We start from the raw sequence: 26,931 nt of genomic DNA on the forward strand, positions 1-26,931 counted from the left end.
ATACAGGCGCTATCTATACATCCAATGTAATAATCATCTTCATATCACATCCAGGCGCCATCTATACATCCAATGTAATAATCATCTTCATATCACATCCAGGCGCCATCTATACATCCAATGTAATAATCACCAACATATCACATACAGGCACCATCTGTACATCGCATGTAATAATCACCTTCATATCACATACAGGCGCCATCTATACATCCTATGTAATAATCACCTTCATATCACATACAGGCGCCATCTATACATCCTATGTAATAATCACCAACATATCACATACAGGCGCCATCTGTACATCCTATGTAATAATCACCAACATATCACATACAGGCGCCATCTATACATCCTATGTAATAATCACCAAAATATCACATACAGGCGCCATCTATACATCCTATGTAATAATCACCTTAATATCACATACAGGCGCCATCTATACATCCTATGTAATAATCACCAACATATCATATACAGGCGTCATCTATACATCTTATGTAATAATCACCAACATATCACATACAGGTGCCATCTGTACATCCAATGTAATAATCACCAACATATCACATACAGGCTCCATCTATACATCATATGTAATAATCACCATCATATCACATACAGGCGCCATCTATACATCATATGTAATAATCACCAACATATCACATACAGGCGCCATCGGTAAATCCTATGTAATAATCACCAACATATAACATACAGGTGCCATCTGTACATCCTATGTAATAATCACCATCATATCACATACAGGCACCATCTATACATCCTATGTAATAATCACCAACATATCACATACAGGCGACATCGGTAAATCCTATGTAATAATCACCATCATATCACATACAGGCGCCATCTATACATCTTATGTAATAATCACCTTCATATCACATACAGGCACCATCTATACATCCTATGTAATAATCACCTTCATATCACATACAGGCGCCATCTATACATCCTATGTAATAATCACCAACATATCACATACAGGCGCCATCTATACATCCTATGTAATAATCACCTTCATATCACATACAGGCGCCATCTATACATCCTATGTAATAATCACCAACATATCACATACAGGCGCCATCTATACATCCTATGTAATAATCACCATCATATCACATACAGGTGCCATCTATACATCCTATGTAATAATCAGCAACATATCACATACAGGCGCCATCGGTAAATCCTATGTAATAATCAGCATCATATCACATACAGGCGCCATCTATACATCCTATGTAATAATCACCAACATATCACATATAGGCGCCATCTGTACATCCTATGTAATAATCACCAACATATCACAAACAGGCGCCATCTATACATCCAATGTAATAATCACCAACATATCAGACAGAGGCGCCATCTATACATCCTATCAAATAATCACCATCATATCACATACAGACGCTATCTCTACATCCTATGTAATAATCACCAACATATCACATACAGGCTCCATCTATACATCCTATGTAATAATCACCATCACATCACATACAGGCGCCATCTATACATCCTATGTAATAATCACCAACATATCACATACAGGCGCCATCTGTACATCCTATGTAATAATCACCAACTGATCACATACAGGCGCCATCTATACATCCAATGTTACAATCACCAACATATCAGATAGAGGCGCCATCTATACATCCAATGTAATAATCACCAACATATCACATATAGGCGCCATCTGTACATTCTATGTAATCATCACCAACTGATCACATACAGGCGCTATCTATACATCCAATGTAATAATCATCAATATATCACATACAGGCACCATCTGTACATCTTATGCAATAATCACCAACATATCATATACAGGTGCCATCTATACATCATATGTAATAATCACCATAATATCATATGCAGGCGCCATCTATACATCCTATGTAATAATCACCATCATATCACATACAGGTGCCATCTATACATCCTATGTAATAATCACCATCATATCACATACAGGTGCCATCTGTACATCCTATGTAATAATCACCTTCATATCACATACAGGCGCCATCTATACATCCTATGTAATAATCACCAACATATCACATACAGGCGCCATCGGTAAATCCTATGTAATAATCACCATCATATCACATACAGGCGCCATCTATACATACTATGTAATAATCACCAACATATCACATACAGGCGCCATCGGTAAATCCTATGTAATAATCACCATCATATCACATACAGGCACCATCTATACATCCTATGTAATAATCACCAACATATCACATACAGGTGCCATCTGTACATCCTATGTAATAATCACCATCATATCACATACAGGCACCATCTATACATCCTATGTAATAATCACCAACATATCACATACAGGCGCCATCGGTAAATCCTATGTAATAATCACCATCATATCACATACAGGCGCCATCTATACATCCTATGTAATAATCACCTTCATATCACATACAGGCGCCATCTATACATCCTATGTAATAATCAGCAACATATCACATACAGGCGCCATCGGTAAATCCTATGTAATAATCAGCATCATATCACATACAGGCGCCATCTATACATCCTATGTAATAATCACCAACATATCACATATAGGCGCCATCTGTACATCCTATGTAATAATCACCAACATATCACAAACAGGCGCCATCTATACATCCAATGTAATAATCACCAACATATCAGACAGAGGCGCCATCTATACATCCTATCAAATAATCACCATCATATCACATACAGGCGCCATCTATACATCCTATGTAATAATCACCAACATATCACATACAGGCTCCATCTATACATCCTATGTAATAATCACCATCACATCACATACAGGCGCCATCTATACATCCTATGTAATAATCACCAACATATCACATACAGGCGCCATCTGTACATCCTATGTAATAATCACCAACTGATCACATACAGGCGCCATCTATACATCCAATGTTATAATCACCAACATATCAGATAGAGGCGCCATCTATACATCCTATGTAATAATCACCAACATATCACATATAGGCGCCATCTGTACATTCTATGTAATCATCACCAACTGATCACATACAGGCGCTATCTATACATCCAATGTAATAATCATCAATATATCACATACAGGCACCATCTGTACATCTTATGCAATAATCACCAACATATCATATACAGGTGCCATCTATACATCATATGTAATAATCACCATAATATCATATGCAGGCGCCATCTATACATCCTATGTAATAATCACCATCATATCACATACAGGTGCCATCTATACATCCTATGTAATAATCACCATCATATCACATACAGGTGCCATCTGTACATCCTATGTAATAATCACCTTCATATCACATACAGGCGCCATCTATACATCCTATGTAATAATCACCAACATATCACATACAGGCGCCATCGGTAAATCCTATGTAATAATCACCATCATATCACATACAGGCGCCATCTATACATACTATGTAATAATCACCAACATATCACATACAGGCGCCATCGGTAAATCCTATGTAATAATCACCATCATATCACATACAGGCACCATCTATACATCCTATGTAATAATCACCAACATATCACATACAGGTGCCATCTGTACATACTATGTAATAATCACCATCATATCACATACAGGCACCATCTATACATCATATGTAATAATCACCAACATATCACATACAGGCGCCATCGGTAAATCCTATGTAATAATCACCATCATATCACATACAGGCGCCATCTATACATCCTATGTAATAATCACCAACATATCACATACAGGCACCATCTATACATCTTATATAATAATCACCTTCATATCACATACAGGCGCCATCTATACATCCTATGTAATAATCACCATCATATCACATACAGGCGCCATCTATACATCATATGTAATAATCACCAACATATCACATACAGGCGCCATCGGTAAATCCTATGTAATAATCACCATCATATCACATACAGGCGCCATCTATACATCCTATGTAATAATCACCAACATATCACATACAGGCGCCATCTATACATCCAATGTAATAATCACCAACATATCACATACAGGCACCATCTATACATCCTATCTAATAATCACCAACATATCACATACAGGTGCCATCTGTACATCCAATGTAATAATCACCTTGATATCACATCCAGGCACCATCTATACATCCTATGTAATAATCACCTTGATATCACGTCCAGGCGCCATCTATACATCCTATGTAATAATCACCAACATATCACATACAGGTGCCATCTGTACATCCTATGTAATAATCACCATCATATCACATACAGGCACCATCTATACATCCTATGTAATAATCACCAACTGATCACATACAGGCGCCATCTATACATCCAATGTTATAATCACCAACATATCAGATAGAGGCGCCATCTATACATCCTATGTAATAATCACCAACATATCACATATAGGCGCCATCTGTACATCCTATGTAATAATCACCAACTGATCACATACAGGCGCTATCTATACATCCAATGTAATAATCATCAATATATCACATACAGGCACCATCTGTACATCTTATGCAATAATCACCAACATATCATATACAGGTGCCATCTATACATCATATGTAATAATCACCATAATATCATATGCAGGCGCCATCTATACATCCTATGTAATAATCACCATCATATCACATACAGGTGCCATCTATACATCCTATGTAATAATCACCATCATATCACATACAGGTGCCATCTGTACATCCTATGTAATAATCACCTTCATATCACATACAGGCGCCATCTATACATCCTATGTAATAATCACCAACATATCACATACAGGCGCCATCGGTAAATCCTATGTAATAATCACCATCATATCACATACAGGCGCCATCTATACATCCTATGTAATAATCACCAACATATCACATACAGGCGCCATCGGTAAATCCTATGTAATAATCACCATCATATCACATACAGGCACCATCTATACATCCTATGTAATAATCACCAACATATCACATACAGGTGCCATCTGTACATCCTATGTAATAATCACCATCATATCACATACAGGCACCATCTATACATCCTATGTAATAATCACCAACATATCACATACAGGCGCCATCGGTAAATCCTATGTAATAATCAGCATCATATCACATACAGGCGCCATCTATACATCCTATGTAATAATCACCAACATATCACATATAGGCGCCATCTGTACATCCTATGTAATAATCACCAACATATCACAAACAGGCGCCATCTATACATCCAATGTAATAATCACCATCATATCACATACAGGTGCCATCTATACATCCTATGTAATAATCACCTTCATATCACATACAGGCGCCATCTATACATCCTATGTAATAATCACCATCATATCACATATAGGCGCCATCTATACATCATATGTAATAATCACCAACATATCACATACAGGCGCCATCGGTAAATCCTATGTAATAATCAACATATCACATACAGGCGCCATCTATACATCCAATGTAATAATCACCAACATATCAGATAGAGGCGCCATCTATACATCCTATGTAATAATCACCAACATATCACACACAGGCGCCATCTATACATCCTATGTAATAATCACCAACATATCACATACAGGCGCCATCTACACATCCTATGTAGTAATCACCTTCATATCACATACAGGCGCCATCTATACATCCTATGTAATAATCACCATCATATCACATAGAGGCGCCATCTATACATCCTATGTAATAATCACCATCATGTCACATACAGGCGCCATCTATACATCCTATGTAATAATCACCAACATATCACATCCAGGCGCCATCTATACATCCTATGTAATAATCACCAACATATCACATACAGGCGCCATCTATACATCCAATGTAATAATCATCAATATATCACATACAGGCACCATCTGTACATCTTATGTAATAATCACCAACATAGCATATACAGGCGCCATCTATACATCCTATGTAATAATCACCAACATATCACATACAGGCTACATCTATACATCCTATGTAATAATCACCAACATATCACATACAGGCGCCATCTATACATCCTATGTAATAATCACCAACATATCACATACAGGCTCCATCTATACATCCTATGTAATAGTCACCAACATATCACATACAGGCGCCATCTATACATCATATGTAATAATCTCCATAATATCACATACAGGCGCCATCTATACATCCAATGTAATAATCACCAACATATCACATACAGGTGCCATCTATACATCCTATGTAATAATCACCAACATATCACATACAGGCGCCATCGGTAAATCCTATGTAATAATCACCATCATATCACATACAGGCACCATCTATACATCCTATGTAATAATCACCAACATATCACATACAGGTGCCATCTGTACATCCTATGTAATAATCACCATCATATCACATACAGGCACCATCTATACATCCTATGTAATAATCACCAACATATCACATACAGGCGCCATCGGTAAATCTTATGTAATAATCACCATCATATCACATACAGGCGCCATCTATACATCCTATGTAATAATCACAAACATATCACATACAGGCGCCATCGATACATCTTATGTAATAATCACCTTCATATCACATACAGGCGCCATCTATACATCCTATGTAATAATCACCATCATATCACATACAGGCGCCATCTATACATCCTATGTAATAATCACAAACATATCACATACAGGCGCCATCTATACATCTTATGTAATAATCACCAACATATCACATACAGGCGCCATCTGTACATCCTATGTAATAATCACCAACATATCACATACAGGCATCATCTAAACATCCTATGTAATAATCACCAACATATCAGATATAGGCGCCATCTATACATCCTATGTAATAATCACCATCATATCACATACAGGCTCCATCTATACATCCTATGTAATAATCACCAACATATCACATACAGGCGCCATCTATACATCTTATTTAATAATCACCATCATATCACATACAGGGTCCATGTATACATCCTATGTAATAATCACCAACATATCACATACAGGCTTCATCTATACATCCTATGTAATTATCACCAACATATCACATACAGGCGCCATCGGTAAATCCTATGTAATAATCACCATCATATCAGATGTAGGAGCCATCTGTACATCCTATGTAGTAGTCACCATTATATTACATACAGGCGCCATCTATACATCCTATGTAATAATCAACATATCACATACAGGCACCATCTATACATCCTACGTAATAATCACCAACATATCACATACAGGCTCTATCTATACATCCTACGTAATAATCACCAACATATCAGATATAGGCGCCATCTGTACATCCTATGTAATAATCACCATCATATCACATACAGGCTCCATCTATACATCCTATGTAATAATCACCAACATATCACATACAGGCTTCATCTATACATCCTATGTAATAATCATCAATATGTTGCATACAGGCGCCAGCTATACATCCTGTGTAATAATCACCAACATATCACATAAAGGTGCCATCTATACATCCTATGTAATAATCACCAAAATATCAAATACAGGCGCCATCTATACATCCTATGTAATATTAACCAACATATCACATACAGGCGCCATCTATACATCTTATTTAATAATCACCATCATATCACATACAGGCTCCATCTATACATCCTATGTAATAATCACCAACATATCACATACAGGCGCCATCTATACATCTTATTTAATAATCACCAACATATCACATACAGGCTTCATCTATACATCCTATGTAATATTAACCAACATATCACATACAGGCGCCATCTATACATCCTATGAAATATTATCCAACATATCACATACAGGCGCCATCTATACATCTTATTTAATAATCACCATCATATCACATACAGGCTCCATCTATACATCCTATGTAATAATCACCATCATATCACATACAGGCTTCATCTATACATCCTATGTAATAATCACCATCATATCACATACAGGCTCCATCTATACATCCTATGTAATAATCACCAACATATCTCATACAGGCGCCATCTATACATCCTATGTAATAATCACCAACATATCTCATACAGGCGCCATCTATACATCCTATGTAATAATCACCAACATATCACATACAGGCGCCATCAATACATCATATGTAAAAATGTGATATGTTGGTGATTATTACATATCAGATGTAGGAGCCATCTGTACATCCTATGTAGTAGTCACCATTATATTACATACAGGCGCCATCTATACATCCTATGTAATAATCAACATATCACATACAGGCACCATCTATACATGCTATGTAATAATCACCAACATATCACATACAGGCGCCATCTATACATCCTATGTAATAATCACCATCATATCACATACAGGCGCCATCTGTACAGCCAATGTAATAATCACCAATATATCACATACAGGCGCCATCTATACATCCTATGTAATAATCACCAACATATCACATACAGGCGCCATCTATACATCCTATGTAATAATCACCATCATATCACATACAGGTGCCATCTATACATCCTATGTAATAATCACCAACATATCACATACAGGCGCCATCTATACATCCTATGTAATAATCACCAACATATCACATACAGGCACCATCTGTACATCCTATGTAATAATCACCAACATATCACATACAGGCTCCATCTATACATCCTATGTAATAATCACCAACATATCACATACAGGCGCCATCTATACATCCTATGTAATAATCACCAATATATCACATACAGGCGCCATCTATACATCCTATGTAATAATCACCAACATATCACATACAGGCGTCATCTATACATCCTATGTAATAATCACCAACATATCACATACAGGCGCCATCTATACATCCTATGTAATAATCACCAACATATCACATACAGGCTCCATCTATACATCCTATGTAATAATCACCAACATATCACATACAGGCGCCATCTGTACATCCTATGTAATAATCACCAACATATCACATACAGGCGCCATCGGTAAATCCTATGTAATAATCACCATCATATCACATACAGGCGCCATCAATACATCCTATGTAATAATCACCAACATATCACATACAGGCTCCATCTATACATTCTATGTAATAATCACTAACATATCACATACAGGCGCCATCTATACATCCTATGTAATAATCACCAATATATCACATACAGGCGCCATCTATACATCCTATGTAATAATCACCAACATATCACATACAGGCGTCATCTATACATCCTATGTAATAATCACCAACATATCACATACAGGCGCCATCTGTACATCCTATGTAATAATCACCAACATATCACATACAGGCGCCATCAATACATCCTATGCAATAATCACCAACATATCACATACAGGCGCCATCTGTACATCCTATGTAATAATCACCAACATATCACATACAGGCGCCATCGGTAAATCCTATGTAATAATCACCATCATATCACATACAGGCGCCATCAATACATCCTATGTAATAATCACCATCATATCACATACAGGCACCATCTGTACATCCTATGTAATAATCACCATCATATCACATACAGGCGCCATCTATACATCCAATGTAATAATCACCAACATATCACATAAAGGCGCCATCTGTACATCCTATGTAATAATCACCAACATATCACATACAGGCGCCATCGGTAAATCCTATGTAATAATCACCATCATATCACATACAGGCACCATCTATACATCCAATGTAATAATCACCAACATCTCACATACAGGCGCCATCTATACATCCAATGTAATAATCACCATCATATCACATACAGGCGCCATCTATACATCCAATGTAATAATCACCAACATCTCACATACAGGCGCCATCTATACATCCAATGTAATAATCACCATCATATCACATACAGGTGCCATCTGTACATACAAGATAATTCCAGACTGTATATAATTTTTATTTCATTTACATTATGGGCCGTATTGTAATTTTTTTTTTCCTTTCAGTTTTCTTTTTTTTTACTCAGCCATAAATTCTTAATTTTTTTCAGCTAGTGTTAGAAAAGCTCCAGAATATAATCAGATTACTCACGGTCGGCTGTATCGTCCATAGCGCGGCGTTTCTTCCACGGACCGAGGTGGGTGCTGACTCTGCCCAATTTTCCGCCCCTCTGAAGACAATCTTGGGTAGATGCGTAGGGGCTTAGGGGCTGGATTTCTAGGGGGCATGTAAAATATGGTCAGGGGGGTGCCCTTTAACTGTGACCATATGTCTTGTGGGTGCACAAATTGCTAATAAAAATTTAGAGCACTATACACTGGATGTGAAAGGGAGACATGCCCCTCCACACTGGAAGTAATGGGAAGAACTACATTCAAAACCAACTGTAATAGGGAAAACTACACCCGAAACCGGCTGTAATGGCGAGAACTACACCCTAAACCGGCTGTAATGGCGAGAACTACACCCTAAACCGGCTGGAATGGCGAGAACTACACCCTAAACCGGCTGGAATGGCGAGAACTACACCCTAAACCGGCTGGAATGGCGAGAACTACACCCTAAACCGGCTGTAATGGCGAGAACTACACCCTAAACCGGCTGGAATGGCGAGAACTACACCCTAAACCGGCTGTAATGGCGAGAACTACACCCTAAACCGGCTGTAATGGCGAGAACTACACCCTAAACCGGCTGTAATGGCGAGAACTACATCTCTAGATTGGAATTAAAGGGAGTCAGTCAGCACAGATTGACTGTTCAAATCATGTCCTGATGCTAGGTGCATCATGGCAGCCAAACATCTATATACACCTTCTGACCTGCTTGTTTTCCATCCATCTGCTCTTTTTTCTGGTCCTATGAAGACTGGATGTAATGGGGATACCTATGCCCTAAATTGGATTTAATATTTAGAACTGCTGCCTAGGCTGGATGTAATGGGGACAACTGCTGCCTAGACCGGGTGGAGTGGGGACAACTACTGCCTAGACCGGGTGGAGTGGGGGCAACTACTGCCTAGACCGGGTGGAGTGGGGGCAACTACTGCCTAGACCGGGTGGAGTGGGGACAACTACTGCCTAGACCGGGTGGAGTGGGGGCAACTACTGCCTAGACCGGGTGGAGTGGGGGCAACTACTGCCTAGACCGGGTGGAGTGGGGGCAACTACTGCCTAGACCGGGTGGAGTGGGGACAACTACTGCCTAGACCGGGTGGAGTGGGGACAACTACTGCCTAGACCGGGTGGAGTGGGGACAACTACTGCCTAGACCGGGTGGAGTGGGGACAACTACTGCCTAGACCGGGTGGAGTGGGGACAACTACTGCCTAGACCGGGTGGAGTGGGGGCAACTACTGCCTACACCGGGTGGAGTGGGGACAACTACTGCCTAGACCGGGTGGAGTGGGGACAACTACTGCCTAGACCGGGTGGAGTGGGGACAACTACTGCCTAGACCGGGTGGAGTGGGGGCAACTACTGCCTAGACCGGGTGGAGTGGGGACAACTACTGCCTAGACCGGGTGGAGTGGGGACAACTACTGCCTAGACCGGGTGGAGTGGGGGCAACTACTGCCTAGACCGGGTGGAGTGGGGGCAACTACTGCCTAGACCGGGTGGAGTGGGGACAACTACTGCCTAGACCGGGTGGAGTGGGGACAACTACTGCCTAGACCGGGTGGAGTGGGGACAACTACTGCCTAGACCGGGTGGAGTGGGGACAACTACTGCCTAGACCGGGTGGAGTGGGGACAACTACTGCCTAGACCGGGTGGAGTGGGGACAACTACTGCCTAGACCGGGTGGAGTGGGGACAACTACTGCCTAGACCGGGTGGAGTGGGGGCAACTACTGCCTAGACCGGGTGGAGTGGGGGCAACTACTGCCTACACCGGGTGGAGTGGGGACAACTACTGCCTAGACCGGGTGGAGTGGGGGCAACTACTGCCTAGACCGGGTGGAGTGGGGGCAACTACTGCCTAGACCGGGTGGAGTGGGGACAACTACTGCCTAGACCGGGTGGAGTGGGGACAACTACTGCCTAGACCGGGTGGAGTGGGGACAACTACTGCCTAGACCGGGTGGAGTGGGGACAACTACTGCCTAGACCGGGTGGAGTGGGGACAACTACTGCCTAGACCGGGTGGAGTGGGGACAACTACTGCCTAGACCGGGTGGAGTGGGGACAACTACTGCCTAGACCGGATATAGTGGGGACAACTGCTGCCTAGACCGGGTGGAGTGGGGACAACTGCTGTCTCGATTGGGTGGAGTGGGGGCATCATCACCCCTATAATGGATGTAGACGCTTAGAATCTATAATTGATCAGTATATAAATTATTCATAGATTATCTAGACATAACTGACCAATCCCTGACCGTTCATTACCATATGTAAATGAGAACTGCTGCTTCCACCGCACTCACATGGGGCCACGAGGGCCAGCGCTTGTCCCCCTTTCCCTAGACTGAATAACTAATAATCTTATACAGGGAGCCAGCGCACAGATTACACCAGAGGGGCTTCTACAAAAGACGAAGTCCATCGATATGAAGTCAAAGAAGCTCCGCGTTCTGCAGCAGCACTGCTCTGCACTACTGCTCATCCTGAGCCTCCTTATTCATGAATAACAGTAGAGCAGTGACAACTGACACTGGAAGAGGAGAAAGGATCAGATGCTGTGTAACAAAGGAGGTTTCTGTCGACACCTGGGTGAGAAGCAACATCCCTAGTGGTCAGAAGACTCCACACAAGGGGATGACTCCGGCAGAAGGTCCAGGGAATGTCACAGGTCAGCAGATACAATGGGACATCCTGGGGGATCTGTCACAGATGAATCTTATATAAAGTGATCCGCAGGAAGAGCGGCAGGAAACGTGAGCGGCGGCTAAGTTTAGTGTCCGGGCCCAGCACTGGATTATGTTACCGCATGGAATAAAACTCGCAGCAGGGCACAGACCAGAGGTGGGGCCGGGGGGCCGGGGGTTTCCAAGATCTGTGATGGGGAATATGAGCCCCAATGAAATATTGTACAGAGGGAGGGAGAATGGGCAACCAAATCCCCCGAACACGAGCTCTGGCCATCAGACGCCATATCATACATCCCGCAGAAAGTCCCGAACACTGGAGTGTGAGCTCAGGGGGCAAGACATGAACCACATCCCTTATAGTGCAGCACCAGCTCCTCATCTATCACTGCTGATGACGCGCCCCTGGGCCTGTGTCGCGCTGCGCTGCGCATGCGGGAGCTTACCCGGAGCCGGATCTGAGGAGGGTTGTAGTCTCGTGGCGGTGACCCGGTCCGTGCCCAGGGAGTCAAACTAGACGGCAGTCCATTAGTAGTAAATGGTTGATGACTACGCCACCCGTTGAGTGCAGCCAGGGGGCTGCTGCTGCAGGGCAGGCCGCTGAGGCCGATGGTGGGATTGTGCAGCGTGATAGTATAACCCCCAACGGGAGGGGTATGGCCTCAGGGCAGCCGACGTGGATGATGGGGGTAGCAGGAACCACTCAGAGACGGTACGGTGTAGTTCAGGGTCTTTACTGGTAACAACAAAAGACCCTCCCGGAGTACTTGCTAGCGGATGGGGCCTGGTCAGTCCTTGAGCAGATGGGATCTCCCCTGGCCAGGCGTAGTTGTAGGCCTCCCAAACTGACTGTACTCTTCTGGCTACCTTGCTAGGAGCTGATGTAAGTAGCCCACGTCCCTGAGTGTACCGTGTGGTGCTCACCCGTATGGCCGGTGACTCGGGGCCTTCTAATGGCTTCCGCTCCACGATGGCGGTGCTGGTCCCACGCGTGTGACCGTGCCTTCGGGCTTCTGGGCCAGAGGACCTGAAATCCCCTGCCTGACGGATTCTGCTGCTGGGCAGGAATTAGTCCCCACAGCCTCGGACTCCGGGTCCGGTAAAAAGTCTTCTTAGTCAGGGCGAACTCTGCAGCTGCCAGCCCCTGACTCCTTGTAACTGCTGTTTCTTCCTATGCTGTCTCTACTTCTTCTCTTCTTCTACTCACTCACCCTGCCTCAGCCCCAGGTTTATATAGGGGAAGTTCTTCCCCTCCCAAGACTGGGCAGGAGGTGTGGCATGCACAGGATCCCTGACTAAAGGACCTCCCACCTGCTCTCAGACATAACATTACGTTACTGTGGCAACCAGACCCCTGGGGTGTCACATTCCCCCCTAGTAAAATTTAGTACTCCGGGACTAAACACATTTAGAAAACATAACAAGGCAAAACATTAATAATACAATAAGAAAACACATAAAGATGGTTACGGCGTGTCCGCAACCGGGTGCAGTCTCTGAAGAAAGCAAGGTGTCCATTTCACCAACACAGGGAGACGTAACCAGGTAGGGGTCTGTTCTACCCCGAGTCCTTGACAGTCTTTAGTCCATCCTGGGTTACGCTCCAACTATATACAAGGATTCCCGGTAAATCCACCAAGGATTCCTAAAAACAACTAGAAATACAAAATTACACACAAGCAACTATAGACAGGTAAACATTATAAAATAGCTTAAACATTTAGATCCTCCAACGTGCGGGTAACTGGCCTCTAGTGGCCCTAGTGGACCTACGGAGCTGACTGTCTGGCCCTGAACTACAGGGTGTAGGAGCTGTCAAGGGTAAACTGGGCAGCTGTCTACCGGCTCTTTGTCTCACTAGGGGTACGGCAGGCTCACTATAAGCAGAGGGTTGATTCTCCTGTTCTACTTGTGTGGAGTCTTCTGCCTCCTGGACCGGCTGTTCTTCCAGCTCTACCCGTTGCTCCGTAGGTTCTTGGGATGATGGTTGGAGGAAGGTGAGTACGGGTACCACAACTGCACCATTGACTTGAGTCCAAGACCGAGGGAAGTCCCCGAGCACGGTACTAACCATATCTTCCCTTTCTCCCACGGGTCGATGGTCTTCTTGTTCCTCTTCAGGGTTCCTCAGTTGTTCGGGACACTTCTTCAGGTGGTCCCGGGATACAATGGCTGTGGTTTCCCCTCCGTCTTTACTGATGGTACAGACCTTCGGGTTCTCGTGGCTTGAGGGCAGTACGGTGTACGGGTCCTTCTCCCACTGGTCATCCAACTTGTGGAGCCGTCTTTTCCTCTTCAAGACCTGCTCTCCGGGTACCAGGGGAACAGCGGGAGCATACTGGTTGTAAGTCTTCTCTTGTCTTTCCCTAGCCTGACAGAGACTTCGCTCCACGCTCTCCTGTACTCTCCGGTACTGCTGCTGCCTCTCTGTGTCCCAGTCTGTTTCTGGTGAAGTGTCCTCAGGTGTCAGGACTCCCATTTCCAGGTCAACAGGTAACTTACCAGGTCTCGCCCTCATTAGGTAAGCCGGGGTACAGTTGGTGGAACCTACCGGGATGTGGTTGTATAGGTCCACCAGATCGGGCAACTTCTCAGGCCACAGACTGCGTTCTTCCAGGGGCAATGTTTTTAGAAGATCCATTACCACCTGGTTCATTTTTTCACAAAGTCCATTAGTTTGCGGATGGTAGGGTGTCGTCCTTATCTTCCGGCAGCCATACAGATTGCAGAATTCCTGGAAGACCTCCGCTTCAAAGGCAGGTCCCTGGTCCGTCAGCACTTGGTCCGGGTACCCGTGTGGACGGCAGAAGTGCTGCTGGAAGGCCCTAGCTGCTGTTTGAGCCGTTAAGTCCTTGACGGGGACGACAACCAAGAACCGGGAGTAATGATCCACGATGGTTAACGCGTAGACGTAGCCACTTCTGCTTGGGGTCAGTTTTACATGATCCAAGGCTACCAGTTCCAACGGTTGCCGGGTGACGATGGACTGCAGGGGAGTCTTCTGGCTGGCCCGGTCCTTCCTTCTCAGATTGCACGGGCCACAGTCTCTGCACCACTTCTCGATGGTTCCCCTCATGCCTACCCAGTGGAACCGCTCGCGCAGCAGGAACTCCAGCTTTTTCCACCCGAAGTGTCCAGCTCCGTCGTGGTATGCCTCCATCACCATGGCTGCGTCTCTTCGGGGCACCACTACTTGCCAGAGTAGTTCATGCGTCCGGGAGTTGACCATTCTGCGGCACAACTTCCCCTTGTAAAGGAATAGTCGACTCTTCTCCGCCCATAGTTGTTTGGCTTCCTCCGGAGCGTCTGGTTCAAGGCGAGCCTCCGGCCGAGTCAGCATCTCCTTCACCAGTCGGACGGCAGGGTCGCTGTCTTGCGTTTCCGCCCAGTTGTAGTGGGGTAAGGGGTTCAACGTAGCAGCCTGCTTACCCCTTACCCGGTGGGAATACTGGATAGTCCCATGACGGTGGAACGCAGGGAGTTCAACTTCTTCCAGTCCCTCCGGATCTTCTCCTTCGTCCGGCAGGTTGGGCATCCTGGACAGGGCGTCCGCGTTAGTATTGGAGCGTCCTGCCCGGTATTTGATTGTGAACTCGTAGTTGGACAGACGGGCCATCCACCTCTGCTCCAGGGCACCGAGTCTTGCCGTGTCCAGGTGTGTCAACGGGTTGTTATCCGTGTATACGGTGAACCGGGAAGAAGCGAGGTAATGCCTAAAGCGCTCGGTGACTGCCCATACCACGGCCAGGAACTCTAGCTTAAATGAGCTGTAATTTTCGGGGTTCCTTTCGGTGGGTCGCAGTTTTCGGCTGGCATAGGAGATTACTCGTTCTCTCCCCTGCTGAATCTGGGACAGTACGGCTCCTAGCCCGATGTTACTGGCGTCGGTGTAGAGGATGAAGGGCTGGCTATAGTCCGGGTACGCCAAGATTTCATCCCCCGTGAGGGCCATCTTCAGCTGGCGGAAGGACTCTTCTTCTAGCTTTTCCCATTTGAAGGGCGGCTTCTGATTCTTGGCCTTCCGGGACTGGCCTATCAGGAGGTCCTGCATAGGTGCTGCCTTTTTGGTGAAACCGGGAATAAACCTTCGGTAGTAGCCTACCAACCCTAGGAACTGCCGCACTTCTTTTACGCTGGAGGGGCTTGGCCATCCCTTAATTGCGGTGATCTTATCGGGGTCGGGAGCCACTCCGTCAGCGCTCACCACGTGTCCCAGGTATTGCACCTTTGGTTTCAGGAGGTGACACTTGGAGGGTTTCACCTTTAGGCCGTAACTCGCCAGAGCTTCGAACACCTCCGCCAGGTGTTTCAGGTGGTCCTCATAAGTTTTGGAGTATACGATGACATCGTCCAGGTACAACAGGACCGTCTCGAAGTTTCTGTGGCCCAGACAGCACTCCATTAATCGTTGGAAGGTTCCTGGGGCGTTGCAGAGTCCGAACGGCATGCAGGTGAACTCGCTAAGTCCCATCGGGGTGGTGAATGCGGTCTTCTCCCGGTCCGCCTCTGCTACAGGAACCTGCCAGTACCCGCTAGTGAGATCCAAGGTAGAGAAGAAGTTAGCAGATCTTAAAGCAGCCAATGACTCCTCTATCCTTGGTAAGGGGTACGCATCCTTGTGTGTGATACGGTTGATTTTCCGGTAATCTACACACATCCTCATGGTGTTGTCTTTCTTTTTGACTAAAACTAGTGGGGCTGCCCAGGGGCTACAGCTATCCCGGATTACCCCAGCCTCCTTCATGTCTCTAAGCATCCCCTTGGCGTGTTGGTAATGTGCAGGGGGTACGGGTCGATACCTCTCTTTTATGGGAGGATGATCTCCCGTGGGGATGCGGTGTTCTACCCCCTTGACTCGCCCGAAGTCTAACGGGTGTTTACTAAACACTCTCTCATACTCTTGAACCACCCGATAGACTCCTTGTTTCTGATGTGAGGGAGTGGAGTCAGTACCCAGATGTAGTTGCTGACACCAGTCCTCCATGTCTTTCTTAGAGCCGTTACCTTCCTCCGGGTGAGATGGAGGCAAGGGTTCCACAGATTGTATAGAATTTTGATTAGTGGTATATAATTTGGCTAGCGTGGCATACCGGGGCAGGTACACTTCCCTCTCCCCGATATTTATTATGCGAACGGGCACCCTCCCATGGCGTACATTGACCACCCCCCGTGCTGTCAAAATGGTGGGCCTACTGTCTGAGTAAACTGGTTCTACCATTGCCTGGTAATCTCTACCTCTCAGACCAATAGCTGCCCGGCACCAAATCATCATTTCACTTTTTGGGGGCATGGCAATAGGAAAAGGGTCACACATTCTTACGCTACCAATCTCACCGCCGGAGAGTTCCACTTGTTGCCGTTGCATCAGTGCCCGGATCTCTTTCTGGAGCACCCGCTGCTCGCCGGAGCTGGCGTTCTTGGCAACCTGCTGTAAAAGGAAAATCACCTCTGCAAGACAATTTTCAATTACGTTAGTTCCTAGAGTTATTTTTGGGTGACTCTCATGTTTATCAATATCTACAATGATCAGTCCCTGTGCGGCCAGTTCGACTCTACCGATTTTGAGGGTCACCTCTTTAAATCCGATCTGTGGCACGGGCTGGCCATTGCTGGCGATGATACTCAAGTCGTCGTCAGGGTAGCGGGTAATATCCGAGTCATTCCAGTACTGCTTGAAGAGCACGTACGGGATGGTGGTGACCTGTGACCCGGTATCCAGTAGGGCACTCATGGGAATGCCATCCAGTACCACAGGCAAGACTGGACGTCCTCCCACATATCTGTCGCGCCAGTTCGATGGGCCTGGTGATCTTTTTCCTGGGGGTTGGCCCTCTACCCCAGATTGTGCCCGTTTAAAGAACAGTACCTTTCCATATGTCCGGGTTGATTGCAGCGGCGGCAGATGGGTCGTCCGTCCTCGCTGTATCGGTCACTGGGTCTTCCTCTGGCCGGTGGGGTCCTCCTTGGTCGACGCCACGGGATGTCCTCCGGTCCGGATGCCAGCTGGATCTTCCCTGGGGTGGAAACCTGTAAAGACTGCACAGTTCGGGTTAGCGCAGCAACGCTCTTAACTAGCTCTTGGACCTGATGGTGTAGGTCTGGAGCCGGGTCATTGTCCAAAGCCTGCGCATGAGCTCCCACAGGCCCTGTCGACAAGGGCGCCGCCTCCTGGTGGTAAGTGATAGCTGGGCGCCTGTGGGTCACAACGCCACCCGGTGCTGGTTCTCGGAGCACCCGGATAGCTCTATCCTTGAACTGTGCAAAGTCCAGATGGGGATCCTGTAAGGCCATTGCCCGCAACTGGGTTCGGTGGGCATTGCAATATAAACCCTCTATAAATTGTTCAGTCAACAGCCTGTCCTCGTTTCCCACCCCATCAGGGTCGGTCTGCTTTATGGCCCTCAGGGCCTCTTGTAGGTTTAGTGCATAGTCCCTTATACTCTCATGCGCTCGCTGCTTGCACCCGTAGAATCTAAGCTTGATCTCGGCTGAGGTGCGGGTATCGAAGGTGTCCCTCAGCCGGGTTAGTATCTCTGCGACAGTCCTCCTCCCAGGTGGCCAAGATTTTACTTCTCTTTTGGCTGCCCCGGTTAGTTGGGCCACCAGGATGCTCACTTTTTGCTCTTCTGTGAGGGGGTACACCTGGAAGAGGCTATCCAGCTTTTCTCTAAAGTCATGCAGGGTATGTGACTCCCCTGAGTACTGGGGTAGCCAAGCTGCTCCCGGGATATAGGGCATGGTGAAGGGCATAACTGCAGCAGCGGTAGCGCTGGCGGGGGTTGAGGCAGTGAAGCTCTCCTCCGTATCCGACATCTTCCTCCCCCCTAGTGGACCGTGGCCTACCTTGCGATGATCCTCTTCCGTAGGCCGCGGCTCCGCAGTGGATCGTCAGGGTTGAGGACCTTCCGTCGCGCTCCTGTGACGTCGGCGTCTGCTGGGCTCCTTCCAGGACCTTACGCAACGTCCGGACGTGAGGCGGGGCTTCAGTTCTCGCGCGCTTTCGGAGTCCACGCCCCTCTTCTTCCCGCGCGGCGTCCTCAAGATGGCGTCCAATGGCGGGAAAACTCCACGGATGGCGGGAAGAAGGTCGAAGATGGCGCCGGATGGCGGGAAAACTTCGCGGATGGCGGGAAGAAGGTAGAAGATGGCGCCGGATGGCGGGAAACCTCCACGGATAGCGGGAATCTTCACCACTGGTAAGTTTGAACAGTCTTTGCTTTTCAGGCACGCAGTACCCGGTGGTTGCGGGCACGAAATCCTGCCGACTACGCCAAAGTTGACGCGCCCCTGGGCCTGTGTCGCGCTGCGCTGCGCATGCGGGAGCTTACCCGGAGCCGGATCTGAGGAGGGTTGTAGTCTCGTGGCGGTGACCCGGTCCGTGCCCAGGGAGTCAAACTAGACGGCAGTCCATTAGTAGTAAATGGTTGATGACTACGCCACCCGTTGAGTGCAGCCAGGGGGCTGCTGCTGCAGGGCAGGCCGCTGAGGCCGATGGTGGGATTGTGCAGCGTGATAGTATAACCCCCAACGGGAGGGGTATGGCCTCAGGGCAGCCGACGTGGATGATGGGGGTAGCAGGAACCACTCAGAGACGGTACGGTGTAGTTCAGGGTCTTTACTGGTAACAACAAAAGACCCTCCCGGAGTACTTGCTAGCGGATGGGGCCTGGTCAGTCCTTGAGCAGATGGGATCTCCCCTGGCCAGGCGTAGTTGTAGGCCTCCCAAACTGACTGTACTCTTCTGGCTACCTTGCTAGGAGCTGATGTAAGTAGCCCACGTCCCTGAGTGTACCGTGTGGTGCTCACCCGTATGGCCGGTGACTCGGGGCCTTCTAATGGCTTCCGCTCCACGATGGCGGTGCTGGTCCCACGCGTGTGACCGTGCCTTCGGGCTTCTGGGCCAGAGGACCTGAAATCCCCTGCCTGACGGATTCTGCTGCTGGGCAGGAATTAGTCCCCACAGCCTCGGACTCCGGGTCCGGTAAAAAGTCTTCTTAGTCAGGGCGAACTCTGCAGCTGCCAGCCCCTGACTCCTTGTAACTGCTGTTTCTTCCTATGCTGTCTCTACTTCTTCTCTTCTTCTACTCACTCACCCTGCCTCAGCCCCAGGTTTATATAGGGGAAGTTCTTCCCCTCCCAAGACTGGGCAGGAGGTGTGGCATGCACAGGATCCCTGACTAAAGGACCTCCCACCTGCTCTCAGACATAACATTACGTTACTGTGGCAACCAGACCCCTGGGGTGTCACACTGACAACCAGCCTGTATACCTGTGTGAGGGGTTGTCAGCCCCGCCCCCTGATGACATCACTGATATAATGATGAGACCACACCCCTTATACTGCAGCACCAGCTCCTCATCTATCACTGCTGACAACCAGCCTGTATACATGTGTGAGAGGTTGTCAGCCCCACCCCTGGTGATGACATCACTGATATAATGATGAGACCACGCCCCTTATACTGCAGCACCAGCTCCTCATCTATCACTGCTGACAACCAGCCTGTATACATGTGTGAGGGGTTGTCAGCCCCGCCCCCTGGTGATGACATCATTGATATAATGATGAGACCACACCCCTTATACTGCAGCACCAGTCCCTCATCTATCACTGCTGACAACCAGCCTGTATACATGTGTGAGGGGTTGTCAGCCCCGCCCCCTGGTGATGACATCACTGATATAATGATGAGACCACGCCCCTTATACTGCAGCACCAGCTCCTCATCTATCACTGCTGACAACCAGCCTGTATACATGTGTGAGGGGTTGTCAGCCCCGCCCCCTGGTGATGACATCATTGATATAATGATGAGACCACACCCCTTATACTGCAGCACCAGTCCCTCATCTATCACTGCTGACAACCAGCCTGTATACATGTGTGAGGGGTTGTCAGCCCCGCCTCCTGGTGATGACATCACTGATATGATGAGACCACGCCCCTTATACTGCAGCACCAGCTCCTCATCTATCACTGCTGACAACCAGCCTGTATACATGTGTGAGGGTATGTCAGCCCCGCCCCCTGGTGATGACATCACTGATATAATGATGAGACCACACCCCTTATACTGCAGCACCAGCTCCTCATCTATCACTGCTGACAACCAGCCTGTATACATGTGTGAGGGGTTGTCAGCCCCGCCCCCTGGTGATGACATCACTGATATGATGAGACCACGCCCCTTATACTGCAGCACCAGCTCCTCATCTATCACTGCTGACAACCAGCCTGTATACATGTGTGAGGGGATGTCAGCCCCGCCCCCTGGTGATGACATCACTGATATAATGATGAGACCACACCCCTTATACTGCAGCACCAGCTCCTCATCTATCACTGCTGACAACCAGCCTGTATACATGTGTGAGGGGATGTCAGCCCCGCCCCCTGGTGATGACCACTGATATGATGAGACCACGCCCCTTATACTGCAGCACCAGCTCCTCATCTATCACTGCTGACAGTCAGCCTGTATACATGTGTGAGGGGATGTCAGCCCCGCCCCCTGGTGATGACATCACTGATATAATGATGAGATCACACCCCTTATACTGCAGCACCAGCTCCTCATCTATCACTGCTGACAACCAGCCTGTATACATGTGTGAGGGGTTGTCAGCCCCGCCCCCTGGTGATGACATCACTGATATAATGATGAGATCACACCCCTTATACTGCAGCACCAGCTCCTCATCTATCACTGCTGACAACCAGCCTGTATACATGTGTGAGGGGTTGTCAGCCCCGCCCCCTGGTGATGACATCACTGATATAATGATGAGACCACACCCCTTATACTGCAGCACCAGCTCCTCATCTATCACTGCTGACAACCAGCCTGTATACATGTGTGAGGGGATGTCAGCCCCGCCCCCTGGTGATGACATCACTGATCTAATGCTGAGACCACACCCCTTATACTGCAGCACCAGCTCCTCATCTATCACTGCTGACAACCAGCCTGTATACATGTGTGAGGGGATGTCAGCCCCGCCCCCTGGTGATGACCACTGATATGATGAGACCACGCCCCTTATACTGCAGCACCAGCTCCTCATCTATCACTGCTGACAACCAGCCTGTATACATGTGTGAGGGGTTGTCAGCCCCGCCCACTGGTGATGACATCACTGATATAATGATGAGACCACACCCCTTATACTGCAGCACCAGCTCCTCATCTATCACTGCTGACAACCAGCCTGTATACATGTGTGAGGGGTTGTCAGCCCCGCCCCTGGTGATGACATCACTGATATAATGATGAGACCACACCCCTTATACTGCAGCACCAGCTCCTCATCTATCACTGCTGACAACCAGCCTGTATACATGTGTGAGGGGTTGTCAGCCCCGCCCCCAGGTGATGACATCACTGATATAATGATGAGACCACACCCCTTATACTGCAGCACCAGCTCCTCATCTATCACTGCGGACAACCAGCCTGTATACATGTGTGAGGGATTGTCAGCCCCGCCCCCTGGTGATGACATCATTGACCATCGCACAGTGCAGCAGTTGTAGCTTCCAGGCTCTAGTGGTGGATGGGGGTCACTCAGGCGGGAAGTTTGTGTTTCCTTGCAGAAAGTAGCAATGAGTGAAGGATAATGCAAATCATACTGGGTGCAGGCACACAATGTACAGGGCATTATTATCTATCTATCATCTATCTACTATTATCTATCTTTTGTTCTATTATCTAGCTCTTCTCCTCTCCTGGGCTCCTCTTCTCTCCTGGGCTCCTCTTCTCTCCTGGGCTCTCCTCTTCCCCCTGGGCTCCTCTTCTCTCCTGGGTTCTCCTCTTCCCCCTGGGCTCTCCTCTCCTGGGCTCCTCTTCTCTCCTGGGCTCCTCTTCTCTCCTGGGCTCTTCTCTTCTCTCCTGGGCTCTTCTCTTCTCTCCTGGGCTCTTCTCTTCTCTCCTGGGCTCTTCTCTTCTCTCCTGGGCTCCTCTTCTCTCCTGGGCTCTTCTCTTCCCCCTGGGCTCTCCTCTCCTGGGCTACTCTTCTCTCCTGGGCTCTTCTCTTCTCTCCTGGGCTCTCCTCTTCCCCCTGGGCTCCTCTTCTCTCCTGGGCTCTTCTCTTCCCCCTGGGCTCTCCTCTCCTGGGCTCCTCTTCTCTCCTGGGCTCCTCTCCTCTCCTGGGCTCCTCTCCTCTCCTGGGCTCCTCTCCTCTCCTGGGCTCCTCTTCTCTCCTGGGCTCTTCTCTTCTCTCCTGGGCTCTTCTCTTCTCTCCTGGGCTCTTCTCTTCTCTCCTGGGCTCTTCTCTTCTCTCCTGGGCTCTTCTCTTCTCTCCTGGGCTCTCCTCTTCTCTCCTGGGCTCTCCTCTTCTCTCCTGGGCTCTCCTCTTCTCTCCTGGGCTCTCCTCTTCCCCCTGGGCTCCTCTTCTTCCCTCGGTTCCTCCTCTCTTCTCCTCCCCTGAGCTCCTTTTACTCTCCTGTCCTGTGCTCATCTCCTCTCCTGGGCGCCTTACTTCTCTTGTGCTCTTCTCCTCCCCTGTCCTGTGCTCCTCCCCGGGCCTCTTCTCCTGGGGTCCAGTCCAGGTACAGAGATATAATATCCCACCTATCATGGACGGGGGCATTATGTGTCTTACTGGGGCCATTTCTTTACCGCATGCTGCTCTGTTATAGACCTTTTCTTGGCGGACGTCGTCACCGCTCCTCCCTTATAGCTGCCATCATGGAAGGGTATTATAAAAGGGTAACAACCCAAATGGTCCAAATCCTCCACCGCTGATCTCTGACAACCAGACTACGTGCACACAGAGGTTGTCACAGATGCACGCTTGGAGTATAATCTGTAGAATGAAAGTATAATTCATCCCAATATATTTCTCGGATTTCCCTATAACAGGGCTTAGGAGCCAGGCAGAACTATCAGAGGGTCACCTCAATGTATTCCGGGGCCACATGAATAACTCTGCGTCTTTCTAGATTACTGCTCGGCAAAAATTTGCAATTTAAAAACTGAGCAGTCGTCCTGCGTTGTGGCCGCGCCTCCTGCTGAATGATGCTGAGGTCCTGCCAACAGGGGGCAGACGTCATTGGTACAGCTGTACTGGGGCCCAGAGGTTGGGGCCACATTCATCTCCAGAGCAGGTGGAACTGGGCATTATGAAGAGATATTGGACAGCACGGGGCCCATATACTGTTCCTGCACAGGCGTCTCGTCTCTTAATGCCCAGCAATGCTAACAACCCTGTCAAGTCCAAGGGCGGGCTTGGCCGGGGGCAGAGGGGCATATGCCCCTGGACTGGTCTTCCAGCTGCAGTTTATGGCCGGTCAGCCACACATTACTTTGCCAGACACACTGTACCCGCTTTTCTGACCCATCAACAGCACACTGATTGGTGCAGCAGAAGTCACATGAGGCTGCAGTGTACCTCCTGCTCTCTGATTGGTGGATCTGCTGTCACATGAGGCTGCAGTGTACCTCCTGCTCTCTGATTGGTGGATCTGCTGTCACATGAGGCTGCAGTGTACCTCCTGCTCTCTGATTGGTGGCACTACTGTCACATGAGGCTGCAGTGTACCTCCTGCTCTCTGATTGGTGGAGCTGCTGTCACATGAGGCTGCAGTGTACCTCCTGCTCTCTGATTGGTGCAGCTGCTGTCACATGACTCTGCAGTGTGATGCCTCTAGTGACCTCTGCTCCACCTGAAAGCAGGAAGTAGACAGTGCTGCACCACTGAGGAGGCTGCCGGCTGACACCATGTGGAAGGACCTTCATACAGAAATGTCAGGAGCTGCAGGCGATCAGGGAGGGTTGTGATAAGGTCTCAGGCTGCTTCTTAAATGTTTGGGAGGAGGAAAGGGTGAAACTCAGCAATAGGGGACAGGTGGGGCTCGTAGCTGTGCGGCCGGCAGACAGAGGAACTGCGTCTCATCCTGTGCGATTACACGCAGGCTCAAGCCCCACTGCAGTGTAGTCCTGTGTGTGCGTCCATGTAGGTGGTGACTTGTGTCTGTGTGCATCAATGCATGTCGTGCTGTGTATATAGAGACGTGTATGACTGCGTTTTGGTGCATGTGTGAGTCCATGTACAGTACGTGATGATGTGTGCCTGCGTGTACGACTGTGTACGTGGGGACGTGTGCCTGTGTGTACGACTGTGTACGTGGCAACGTGTGCCTGCGTGTACGACTGTGTACGTGGCGACGTGTGTACGACTGTGTACGTGGCAACGTGTGCCTGCATGTACGACTGTGTACGTGGCGACGTGTGCCTGCGTGTACGACTGTGTACGTGGCGACGTGTGCCTGCGTGTACGACTGTGTACGTGGCGACGTGTGCCTGCGTGTACGACTGTGTACGTGGCGACGTGTGCCTGCGTGTACGACTGTGTACGTGGCGACGTGTGCCTGCGTGTACGACTGTGCACGTGGCGACGTGAGCCTGTGGTGACATGTGCAGAGCACGGACACCATACCATGTGATCACTGACAGCACAGCTGAGCCTGGAGCATGTGCAGAGCACGGACACCATACCATGTGATCACTGACAGCACAGCTGAGCCTGGAGCATGTGCAGAGCACGGACACCATACCATGTGATCAGTGACAGCACAGCTGAGCCTGGAGCATGTGCAGAGCACAGACACCATACCATGTGATCACTGACAGCAGAGCTGAGCCTGGAGCATGTGCAGAGCACGGACACCATACCATGTGATCAGTGACAGCACAGCTGAGCCTGGAGCATGTGCAGAGCACGGACACCATACCATGTGATCAGTGACAGCACAGCTGAGCCTGGAGCATGTGCAGAGCACAGACACCATACCATGTGATCACTGACAGCACAGCTGAGCCTGGAGCATGTGCAGAGCACAGACACCATACCATGTGATCACTGACAGCAGAGCTGAGCCTGGAGCATGTGCAGAGCACGGACACCATACCATGTGAACACTGACAGCACAGCTGAGCCTGGAGCATGTGCAGAGCACAGACACCATACCATGTGATCACTGACAGCACAGC

At 47.9% G+C, this 26,931-nt stretch overlaps 1 protein-coding gene across 3 annotated transcripts in view; it reads right to left on the reverse strand.

The window, feature by feature from the left end:
• The window catches only part of WNT9A (Wnt family member 9A), a 178,905-nt gene that overhangs the window by 124,554 nt on the left and 27,420 nt on the right, over window positions 1-26,931 (reverse strand). For 2 of the 3 annotated variants that reach the window (XM_073677175.1, XM_073677176.1), the window contains exon 2: window positions 10,224-10,349. The exons of the other annotated variant lie outside the window; for it this stretch is intronic. In XM_073677175.1, coding sequence (XP_073533276.1) covers window positions 10,224-10,349 — 126 coding nt within the window. The remainder of the gene's footprint in view (window positions 1-10,223; window positions 10,350-26,931) is intronic. 3 annotated transcript variants of the gene reach the window in all.

The sequence above is a fragment of the Phyllobates terribilis genome, unplaced genomic scaffold (assembly GCF_046119375.1).
Source record: "Phyllobates terribilis strain yellow unplaced genomic scaffold, ASM4611937v1 Scaffold_4__5_contigs__length_816908805, whole genome shotgun sequence".
NCBI classification, from domain to species: domain Eukaryota; kingdom Metazoa; phylum Chordata; class Amphibia; order Anura; family Dendrobatidae; genus Phyllobates; species Phyllobates terribilis.